Here is an 11957-nt window from a genome sequence, read left to right on the forward strand (position 1 = left end):
CTCTCATAAACTTTTAGGGTCATGTCTTAGAAGATCTTGATGGCAATAACATTATTTTCTTTTTAAATAACCATAAGAATCAGTTAGTATGCAACACTGTAAATATTTACATCCTATTAATAGCCATGAATACATCCATAGAAACTGGTATGGCATTGAAAAAAAAAGGGGGAGGGGGGAGGGGGGGGCATGGCATGGCATGGCATCAAACATCCTACACCTACAGCTTATTATATAATTTTTTTTTTTTTTAAATATAAGTGAATTAAGATGTCAGTAATAAGCATATTTACTAAATAGATCCAGTCTTTCCCCTAGACAGTGTAGATTATTAAAATGTGGTAGCAGCTTGAGTCAAGACAGATTTGAACTATTTTTATTTTTTACCACACAGTGTAGTGTGGGGTGCGTTACTAAAAGACGACACATACATGGTCCATCATTAGTTATTTAACATGACATTATCATTTTTTTGTATTTGCAGGAGGAGCATTGAAAGAATGAAAATTAATTTGCAAAACCTTGGTCCTGAATCAGAGCTGGATTTGGCCACTCACCGCTTTGGGCCCACAGCGGCCAATGTTTTCTTATCCTTTTTAGGGGATTGTATGAAATAAACTCAACACCCAGGTTTGTTTGTAAATGTTGTTTGAAAACAAAGAGAAGAAAAGTTCAGATTACAGCACGCAGAGGAGTGTAATTTATTTTATTTTATTTTACATTAGTTAAAAGCACAGGTGACTAAATACAAGTTTGTTTTATTGATGGCAACTTGATTACTGGAGCACTTCAGATTTAGTGAAGAACAAATACAAAGTTTGATGATGCCAAAAACAATGCACCTTAATAAAAGTACTTTATTTGAACCCTTGAGTTTTGTATAATTTTTTTGCACCGATTGTTTTGTGTTTTCTTCTCGACTTGATAGGAAAACTTAATGTGATATCTGTCCTTGTCTCTGAGGCAATGCCTCTTTCAGTCTTTCTTTTTCTGTTTGCAAATAGTGGACGTATTTTACGTGACTTGTCATCACAAAGTCTCTCAAATCTTTTGTTTGAATTTTCTTTGTTTGTTTGGACTTCCAGTTCATTGACTTTATTCGCAATGTCCTCAGGAATTCTTTCCCATGTTTGTAGAGTCTTTAGTATGCTTTCCAGCTTCCTGATAGTTGAACTAGGGCTGTCTTTGACTTCAGTTTCATTTTGAATAGGTTCCACTGAAATGTTAATCGCATTTTCTGTTTTTGTCTCACTTATCTCATTAAAAAGTCCCTTCGCAAGTAGTAGACAAGCACATTTCTTATGATACGAGAAAGTACAGCAGTCACACACATTTGTCCCAATACATGGTTTTGATACTGCTCTTCCAAATAAGCTTTCAACTTCAATTTTTTTTGAGGCTTTGCAGGAAATGGTATACTTATTACTTTGTATCAAGTTGTTGGCATGGGCTTGCAGTTGTGTGTTCATATCTGGAAAAGTCTTACCATCACCACAAGTGAGAAGACTTAATAAAATTAGATGCTTACACATACATCCCCTCGTACCAGCAACACAGCTGCAGAACTGTTCTGCAGGGCATACACGGTAAACTATGTGTGGATTATTCTCAGATGGAACATTGTATATGTATGTTTCTGTTGAAGCTACAGTAACTCTCTTGGCCCAGTCATTGTCTAGCATCCTTTGAGCAGATTTCTTTATTTCTTCAATTTTGCATTCTAGAGGGTTATAGATCCTCCCAGCCGACTGCAAATCCTGTATTATGTTGAAGTACTTGTCAGTCTTGTTCAGTAGTACATCAATCAGGTGATCCAATCTACGGTTTCGGATACCGCAGAGGAACTGGTATTTCAAACGGTGGAAGAAGCTAGACAAGAAAGAAAAGCAAAGACATTGAGGTTGCATGAGGAGCATGGTTGGCATAATTAGAATGTATCCTTTTAATGTCGGCAGGATTCTTTATGATTAACAAGCAAATAAAAAAAAAAAATTACATTAACTTTTTAAAGTGTTTGTTTTTTTGACAAATGTGGTCTAGCTGAAAACAGCTGACAATTGGGAGAAGTAGAACGACAAGGACTCCAAATGTGCAAGAAAAAAAAAAAAACTTAATATGTAATGCTAGCTTTCTGCTAGACCACTAATAAACAGTCAAGAGAACATGCATGAAAGTGCCATGTACCGTTCTATTAGATTGTTTGTGTCCGAGTCGCCATGCTTATAGCACCTCCCAAAGTTAGACCACAGATGACCAATTGGCTCCCAGTGGTTGCTAAAATACTTGCACACATCCTTTAGGTTTCTAAAGCGGCAGTGAAAAATGTCAGCTTTCCTTTTGAATTCATCTTCCTGTAAAAATAGACAAGGAATAGCATGTTGTTTAGTGCTGTGATTAACTGCAATTGATCTATAGGTCGTACGTTTTTTTTTCAGGATTCTTTGATGAATAAAAAAGTAAAAAAAGAACATTTATACAAAACATAAATTTTTGTAAAAACTTTTTTTTTTATTAATACTTTTATTCAGCCAATTTATGTTACATTGATAAAGTGCTAATAAAGATTTACAATTGTTATAAAAATAATTTTAGAAAATAATTCTGAAAAATGATTGTGACACTAAAGATTGGGAAAATTACTGATTAAAATTCAGCTTTGGCATGACTAGAATAAATTATATTAAAATAGAAAACATTGTTATACATTGTAATGTTTCACAATATTGCTGTTTTTACTGTATTTTTTGATCAAATAAAAATACCCTTTAAGAGCATAAGATTTGTTTAAAAAACATTAATCTTAAATATTCCATAATTCTAAATGGTAGTGTAAATACTGTTATGTGGTTTTATTTAATGTTTTTTTTTTTTTTACATACAATTAGATATTATAAAATTACAATTATTTAACACACACTGTGATAAAATGTAAACAATAAAACCTGAGATGAACAATAACACATGGCATATTGCACCGTTTTATCATTTATTTAAAAATAAATCCAAAATGGAAAAGCCATGTGTGACAAATCAAATACTGTGGTAATCAAATGCCTTTTATTAACTGATAATCAGCAAGTGTGGGCACCTCCATAAAATAATTTTGTCTGTTATCAATCTGGGAAGAGTAATACAACCATTTCCAAACAATTTGAAGTCCATCATTCCTTAGTGAGGAAGTTTATTCACAAGTGGAAGACATTCAAGACTGACACCAATCCTGCCAGGAGTGGATGGCCCAGCAAATTCTCCCCAAGGTCGGACTGTGTAACGCTCAGAGAAATGGCAGACAACCCAAAAACTTCACCGCAGATTCTACAGGCCTCAGTTAACAAGGTAAATAATAAAGTTCATGAAAGTACAATTAGAAAAATATGGGACAAGTATGGCCTGCCAAGGACCAGATCAATTTTAATTAAGAGTCTTGATACAGAAAAACATGGAATTCAGTAGGTTGTCCTAAATTTTTCACATGACTGTATATATAGACAATATTTGGCTGAGATACAACTATTTAAAAATCTGGAATCTGAGGGTTTCCAAAAAAAATCTAAAAATACCTTTAAAGTTGTCTAAATGAAGTTCTTAGCAATACATATTACTAATCAAAAATTATGTTTTGATATATTTACAGTTTTGATATATTTACAGTAGTAATTTACTAAATATCGTAATGGAACATGATCTTTACTTAATATCCTAATGGTTTTTGGCATAAAAGTAAATTCGATCATTTTGACTCATACAATGTATTTTTGCCTATATTGCTACAAATATATATATATATATATATATATTGTGGCCGGGCGGGGAACAGCACGACAAGACAAGACTTTTAGTTGAGCCCCGGAGGGTGAGTTTATTGAACAGACTTAAGTGAAACGGTGAAGTGGCAGGTGAATGTGCGTCGGTGCTCCGTGAGAGGTGAAGTCCTTGTCGTGCAGAATTCCCCAGGAAGGTGCAAGCAAACGGGTAGGTGCTTGAAGGTGAGTTCGCGGTGGTGGCGGTGTCCAGAAGTGACGGTGGCCAATCGTTCACGGCGAATCTGTAGGGGGAAATGAGAGCAGAGAGCAGGTAAGCTTCAACCTCATCGGAGATAGTTTCTCAGTGATCTGTGGTGAGCAACCGGCTTTTGTAGGGGCGGCGTCCGTGAACGATTGGTCCGTGGTGATGAGGTCCAGGTGTTTGGCGTGAGTTGCCAGGGCGACGCTGATTGTGCCTCGGGACTCCCGCCACACTCCCCCCCCCAAGCGACGTCCTGGTCCTGGTGGCAGAAACAAAAGGGGAGACAGGGGGTGGGAGGGGAATGACCCCTGACAGACCTGCATACGCTGCCCAAGACCGAGAGAGTCCGTCAGCGTTGGAGTTGCTGGATCCGGCCCGGTGGCGCACATCGAAGTGGAAGTCCTGGAGCGAGAGGAACCACCTCGTGACCCGGGCGTTAGTGTCTTTGGCCCGGGCCATCCACTGTAGCGGTGCATGATCTGTAAACAGTGTAAAATGTCGACCTAATAAATAGTACCTCAGCTCCAGGACTGCCCACTTGATGGCGAGAGCTTCTTTCTCTACCGCGGCGTAGTTGCGCTCGGCCTTGGACAGCTTCCGGCTGATGTACACAATCGGATGCTCCTCTCCCTCCTGGACCTGGGAGAGCACGGCCCCCAATCCCGTGTCGGAGGCATCCGTTTGGAGCAGGAAGGGACAGTTGAAGTCTGGGGCACGCAGGACGGGCTCGGTGGTCAGGGCCTCCTTGATGCGCCGGAAGGCCTCCTCGGTTTCCCCAGACCAACGGATCCGCTCTGGCTGTCCCTTCCTGGTCAGGTCTGTCAGAGGGGCGGCTATAGAGGAAAAGCCGGGGATAAAGCACCGATAATAACCCGCCAACCCCAAGAAGGCACGTACCTGCGACTTGGTGGATGGCTTAGGGGCATCCATAATGGCTTTGACCTTGTCCTCCTGAGGCCGGATGAGTCCTCTTCCCACTTTGAAGCCGAGGTACCTGCCTTCGTTCATGGCTAGGTGGCATTTGCGGGGGTTGGCGGTTAGTCCAGCCCGGCGAAGCTCCAACAGCACCCTGCGCAGCCGCTCCAGGTGGTCTTCCCACGCCTCCGAGTGGATGACCACGTCGTCGAGGTACGCTGCGGCATAGGCCTGATGGGGACGGAGGATTACATCCATTAGTCGTTGAAAGGTGGCGGGGGCCCCATGCAGGCCAAAGGGGAGAACCCGGTACTGCCAGTGCCCCGAGGGCGTCGAGAAGGCCGTTTTGGGCTTGGCGTCGGCCGAGAGGGGGACTTGCCAGTAGCCTTTGGTGAGGTCGAGTGTTGTGATGTACCGAGCCCTCCCCAACCGTTCCAGGAGCTCATCCACTCGGGGCATGGGGTAGCTGTCAAAGTCGGAGATGTCGTTTAGGCGTCGGTAGTCATTACAGAACCTCAGGGTGCCGTCGGGCTTCGGGACCAGGACAATCGGGCTGGACCACGGGCTCCGTGATGGTTCTATTACCCCCAGCTTGAGCATCTTTTGAACTTCCGCCTCTATAGCCTGCCGGCGGGCCTCTGGGACTCGGTAGGGCCGTTGCCGGACGAGGACGCCCGGAGGGGTGCAGATGTCGTGGCTTAGGACATTAGTCTGGCCGGGGCTGTCGGAGAAGACGTCCAGGAACTGACCGACCAGGTGCCGCAGCTCCGTCTTCTGTGTGGCTGACAGGTTGGGATTGACATCTACAACCGCGGGATCTTGGGAGGCGAGGGCGGCGAGCTGGTCCCGGTCCCCGATCCACTTCTTCAACAGGTTAACGTGATATAATTGGTTTACTCTTCTTCGGCCGGGTTGTCTTACCCGGTAGTTAACTGGGCCCACTCGCTCCTCAACCGTGTAGGGCCCCTGCCACTGGGCCAAGAACTTGCAGGCTGCGTTGGGGACCAGGACCATCACCCTATCTCCAGGTTGGAACTCCCGCGGTTGGGCCGCCCGGTTGTAGAGACGTTGCTGGGCCTGTTGGGATTTCACCAGGTGTTCCCGGACTAACGGCATGACCCGGTCGATCTTCTCCCGCATGTCTCGGACGTGCTCGACGACGGTCCGGTAGACTGCCGGCTGCTGCTCCCAGGCTTCTCGGGCTACGTCGAGGAGGCCACGGGGTTGCCGGCCGAAGAGGAGTTCGAAGGGAGTGAACCCTGTGGAGGCCTGTGGTACCTCCCGGATGCCGAACAGCACATAAGGCAAGAGCAGATCCCAGTCCTTTTTGTCTTCGGCGGCCACCCGTCGCAACATCTGTTTTAAGGTCTGGTTGAACCTCTCGACGAGCCCGTCGGTCTGGGGGTGGTAGACCGAGGTCCTCACTTGCTTTACCTTCAGCAGCCGGCAGAGGTCAGCCATTAGCCGGGACATAAAGGGGGTTCCCTGGTCGGTCAGTATCTCCGACGGTAGACCCACCCGGCTGGAGAGCAGGAACAGCTCGCGAGCGATGGCTTTGGCGGTGGCTTGGCGGAGGGGGACTGCTTCTGGGTACCGGGTGGCGTAGTCCACGATAACGAGGATGTGCTCGTGTCCCCGGCCAGACCTCGGCAACGGCCCCACGATGTCCATCCCGATTCGCTCAAAGGGCACCCCGATGATGGGTAATGGAATCAGCGGGCTGGGGGGAGGTTTTCTGGGTGACGTGCGCTGGCACGTAGGGCAGGCCTGGCAAAACCTCCTGACCTCGGCCTCCAGGCCGGGCCAGTGGAATCGATCCCGAATCCGTTGCGTCGTGTTTTGGGCTCCCAGGTGACCAGCCATGGGGTGCGAATGTGCCAACTCTAGGACCAGCTCCGTCTTGGTCTTTGGGACGACCAGCAGGTGTTTGACCTCCCCCCGTCGCTCCGCGACGCAGTATAGCAGACCGTTCTGGACGACGAAATATGGGAGAGGGTGAGGTGCCGGGAGGACTTCCTTTCCCTCCAGGATGCGGACCTGTCGCCAACAGTGCTTCAGCCGGTCGTCCTCCTTCTGGGCGCGGCCAAAGTCTCCCCCGCCCGTAACCTGCCGGAAGACATCATGGAAGAGGTTAGTATTACGGGAGGGGGACTCACCATCTCTCCCACTGTCGGTTGTCAACAGGTTGGTATGGCCTCGAGATCCCCGCGACGGCGGCCGATGCTGGTGGTGCCGAGGACGAGGGGACCGGGCAGCTTCGGCGAGGGCAGCCTCCAACCCCGGCCAGTCGCGCCCCAACAGCAATGGGACCGGCAGGTCGCTTACGACTCCGACTTCCAGGGTCCAGGCTTTTCCATCCCTACGAAAGGTAAGTAGACTTGTAGGTACCTGACGGGTGTCACCGTGGACACACGTGATAGGCATCGTTGACTTGGGGGCTGGCCGGGGTTCTAGGGGTCCGGGCCTGGCGAGGGAGACTGAACTTCCGGAGTCGAGGAGGGCCCGATACCGTCGTCCTCGAATCATGACGAAGGTCGTGGGGGCTCCTGGTGGCGTTTCCCGGTGCACCACGCAGCCGGTCATCCAGGCTTTGGGGGTCGGCGATGGTGGATCGGTGGGCATTGGCTCGTCGCGGGGACTGGGCGGTCTGTATACTGCGCGGGGGTGCGCCTCTGGCGTGCGTCGCTCCTGGTTCACCCTCCGGGGGAAAGGCGGCGCTCGCTCCCCGGCCTCCCGGTGGAAGGCTGCGTCCGCCAGCTCCACGGCGTCAACCAGCTCGGCTAGAGTTCTTGGACCCTTCATCCCGGCCGCCTGCTTCATTGAACGCGGTAGCGCTCTCAGCACCCGGTCGACTACTACTTTCTCGACTACCTGGGCCGGAGATGGCGAGTTCTCTAGTAACCAATGCTCTGCTAACCGCATCAGATCGGCTATTTGAGCGCGAATTGGCAACCGTGCTTTAAACTCCCAGTCATGAAAACGCTGTGCAGCCGCAACGGCTGAAAGCCCCAAACGCCCTAAAATTTCTCTCTTTAATTCACTATAGTTATTTTGTGCTGCTGCTGGCAATGAAAAATACGCCCGTTGGGCCTCACCAGAAAGCAGCGGTGCCAATATCTCCGCCCAAATTCCTCTCGCCCAACCCTCTGTGCGAGCGACAGACTCAAACATTTTGAGGTAAGCCTCAATATCATCATCTGCGGTCAGTTTAGGTAGTAGTCGAGCGGCGGCGGCGCGGGGGTCCGGCAGCGGGACGGTGTGAGCAGCCGGGGCACGTAGTTCTGCCAAATATCCTTGAATCTGTCCATGTTGCTCCGTCAACAGTTCAAAGCATTGCTGCTGGCGGACGCTAACCTCGGTGAGTTGTTTGACCAGTTCTTCCATGATCTCGGGGAGCGGCGCGCCCTGAAAAAACAGAACCGGAAGTGAATGGGGGCAAGATGGCGGTGTAAACAAACAGTGAGTCTTGCTCGTCGGTGTTCTCAGGCCCGGAAACTTGCCCGCATTCTCCACCACCTTGTGGCCGGGCGGGGAACAGCACGACAAGACAAGACTTTTAGTTGAGCCCCGGAGGGTGAGTTTATTGAACAGACTTAAGTGAAACGGTGAAGTGGCAGGTGAATGTGCGTCGGTGCTCCGTGAGAGGTGAAGTCCTTGTCGTGCAGAATTCCCCAGGAAGGTGCAAGCAAACGGGTAGGTGCTTGAAGGTGAGTTCGCGGTGGTGGCGGTGTCCAGAAGTGACGGTGGCCAATCGTTCACGGCGAATCTGTAGGGGGAAATGAGAGCAGAGAGCAGGTAAGCTTCAACCTCATCGGAGATAGTTTCTCAGTGATCTGTGGTGAGCAACCGGCTTTTGTAGGGGCGGCGTCCGTGAACGATTGGTCCGTGGTGATGAGGTCCAGGTGTTTGGCGTGAGTTGCCAGGGCGACGCTGATTGTGCCTCGGGACTCCCGCCACAATATATATATATATATATATATATATATATATATATATATAATATGCAGTGCCATAAACCCCCATATTCTTATTCTTATTCTTATTCTTATTGCACTGCATGTTGTTGTTGCAATATAGCTTGTTACCAAGGCTATGTTTGCATGGTAAATTACAGTAAATTAAAACGGAAAAAGCAATGTACCGTGGAACAGGATTTCAGTTCTGCCATTAACTGCATGATGTGCTGTCTTGAATCTGCCTTTTCAGGTCCACTCACACCAGATTCAGATCTTGAAAGCCAACGAGTTACTGCCTGTGGGGCAATAAAAAAATAAATAATAATAATTTAAATGTGTAACAAAACAAACAAAATTATTGCTATTGATTGCTATTTATAGAAGTCCAATAAAATCTGTATTAAGTTTTAAATATGAATATTTTTATTACAAAAAAAAATGGATGGATGCTTTACTGGACTTGCATTGGATTAATAAATATCACCCATTTACTGTCATTATAAAGCTTGGAAGAGCCAGGTCATTTTTTAAAAAAAGACTGATTACCGAAAATATCGGAAGTGGAACATTTCACTGACGAGAATGCATGAAACACAATGTTAGAGTGTTTTCCAAGGCTGCATTATATATTAAACCCATTTAAAAATCATAATTAAGCATAATTGTGAATTCACAAATGCTACAATTCAGTTAAATGTATTTGATGCAGTTTTAATATAGGTGCGTCAATTATTTACATACGTGTAGGTTACATACGTGCATCTCACAGTAGCTCCATTCACAGTATGATGTTCCACAGAAACCGTTATCATTTACAAGGATTAGATTGCGCAGTGAAGTGTAAAAACAATCGTCAGGCCATTGGCACCCTCTGCAGGCCTTGGTTGTAAAGTGTAATGTCTATTAGCTCTATTGTTTATAATACATTGTTTATTTCAACAGTTTTGTGCAATAAAACCATATGGTTTCTTGCTTTTAATTCTTTATTTTTTAACTAATTAGTATTGTCTCATTGCTATTATATATGTATTTTAAGTCATGTTAAAGGCTATTATTCACTTACATCTATTTTTATTACCACCCCAAAATGGCCCTATGAAATGCGTTTTATTTCCAAATTCATTGTTTTTATTTATCAAAAAGCCATGTCTTATTAATTAAGTTTTACAGTTTTATATAAATTATTTTCCATTATTTTCTGGATTCCATTTTAATATTTACGTACATAAATATTTAATAAACAAAAACATCTCAAATTAATAGATTTTATTAAAAATAAATTGTTCTTGTTGATTTTTGGTGGGAAATTAGTCTTTTAGATTAATCGATTAATCAGTAAATTAGTCGATAGATTAATACAAAAATAGTTGTTAGTCTGTTAGTCTATCTGACTCTTTCTATCTGACATACACCCCTAGGATGGCTTGAGTGTCAGTATATCATGGGGTAATTTTCATTTTTTGGTGAAGTCCCTTAAAGTTATAAATGTATGCACTGCTCTTACATTAAAAAATAACATGGATACTCATTTTATTTCAGTTCTATCAAAAGGAGCAAAACTCAATGCAGTCTTCATTTAATCTAATAGTACTTACTTGTGTTACATGGTACCAACAAAGGAGAACATCTGACTCGTTGAATACCTTACGGATGGCATTGATTTCGCCCTGGTCTTTATCAACCATAAAGCACCTATAAAAATAAAAACATTTTAAGTTTCAAGGCAGAGAAAATTATATTACAGATGTTTCCTGGACAAAAAAAAAAAAGTATTTGTTAATTAAAAGCTGCTAATCAAAATTTCAAACCTATCTGTTATGCATTATAGGTGCTCGGAGATCAACACCTACTGTAAACTGATCATAGAATGTAGGTAAGAAATCAGTGCAAGTTTGTTCTGAATCTGACATAGGTTATTGTAAATATGAGTGAGAAAACATGATGCATGCTGTAAAACTAAAGAAGTTGTTTTATGGTTACAATTTAAAAAATTATATATATATATGTGTTTAACTTACCTTGGAGGTACAGAAAACGTTGGTTTTAGCTTTTCCAGTGCCAGCTGAAGTGTGGTCTGCTTTTCATTTCCCAAAATGATATAGGCAACAGGTATACCATGACCATGGCTGTCCCTGACGACTAATGTAAATAAAGGAAAGCCATACTGGTTGATTCCATGTGTTGCATCCATAAAAACAATATCTCTTCCATATTCTTGAAGGTTGTCTCTCATGGATGATGTTTGTAAAACTATGACAAGGTCTGTTTGAGGACTGTACGGCTGATAAAAAATAACAGATTCTTTGAAAAGACCCTCAAGAAGTTGTGTTGTACTATTAGCATCATCTTTGTGTTGCTGTTTTTTTCGCATCGTACATGTCCGGATATTTTCTATGTCTTTTGGGGTAACAAAATATGCTCGGTTGTTAAGATCAGTATGCCCTTGTTCCTTGGACCATTCATGTGATTTTAAGAGAATTGTACCTGGCTTGACACCAAGAGATATTAAATCCTGAATATGCTTGACTAGTTCTTTACATATTTTTTCTGAGTGACCCTCAGAAGAGCTTGTTGGATCATGTCCTGAATGAATGCTGTAAATCCTTTCAACAAAAACCAGTTTGTTGAGCCAGTCTGTCCTCTTTTTAAAGGAAACATAGGCCTTACATCCTTTGGCCTTTCGACTTCGGGGGGTGCATGCTCCAGAGCGTTTACATGTAAACAAGAAATATCCATCTTTTTGATTTTTCAGACTTGCAGAATTCACACTCCGATAATTTGCATCTTTGGAGATGTTTATAGTAGTAAGCCTTTCTTGAATGAATTTTTGAGCATCTGTATTTTTTTCCAAAACATGTATTGTTAGATCTGTGTTCTTGTTGTTTCCTTTTAATCTCTCCTCTTTGTATACAGTTGTCTTTATCAATTCATCCATCTTTGATGTACAAAACCTAAAAAAAGGACACAATCCATTAGTTTAAAATATAAATAAAATTCAAAATAATCCCAAGCAAGCTAATGTACATTGTGAGATCAAGATAATTAACTGAAATAACAGATGACCTGAATACGGAGTCATTT

At 44.2% G+C, this 11957-nt stretch overlaps 1 protein-coding gene across 1 annotated transcript; it reads right to left on the minus strand.

Annotated features, from left to right (window-relative positions):
• Positions 1 to 1516: 1516 nt before the first annotated feature.
• On the minus strand, positions 1517 to 10561 carry LOC141299991 (uncharacterized). Its single transcript, XM_073830295.1, has 5 exons — positions 10472 to 10561; positions 9062 to 9172; positions 2185 to 2351; positions 1656 to 1869; positions 1517 to 1570 (listed from the first exon to the last, which is right to left on the minus strand). Exons 1-5 carry the CDS (start codon positions 10559 to 10561, stop codon positions 1517 to 1519), a joined length of 636 nt encoding a protein of 211 aa, XP_073686396.1.
• Between the last annotated feature and the right edge of the window lie 1396 nt (positions 10562 to 11957).

Source organism: Garra rufa, chromosome 24 (genome assembly GCF_049309525.1).
Source record: "Garra rufa chromosome 24, GarRuf1.0, whole genome shotgun sequence".
Classification (NCBI taxonomy): Eukaryota; Metazoa; Chordata; class Actinopteri; order Cypriniformes; family Cyprinidae; genus Garra; species Garra rufa.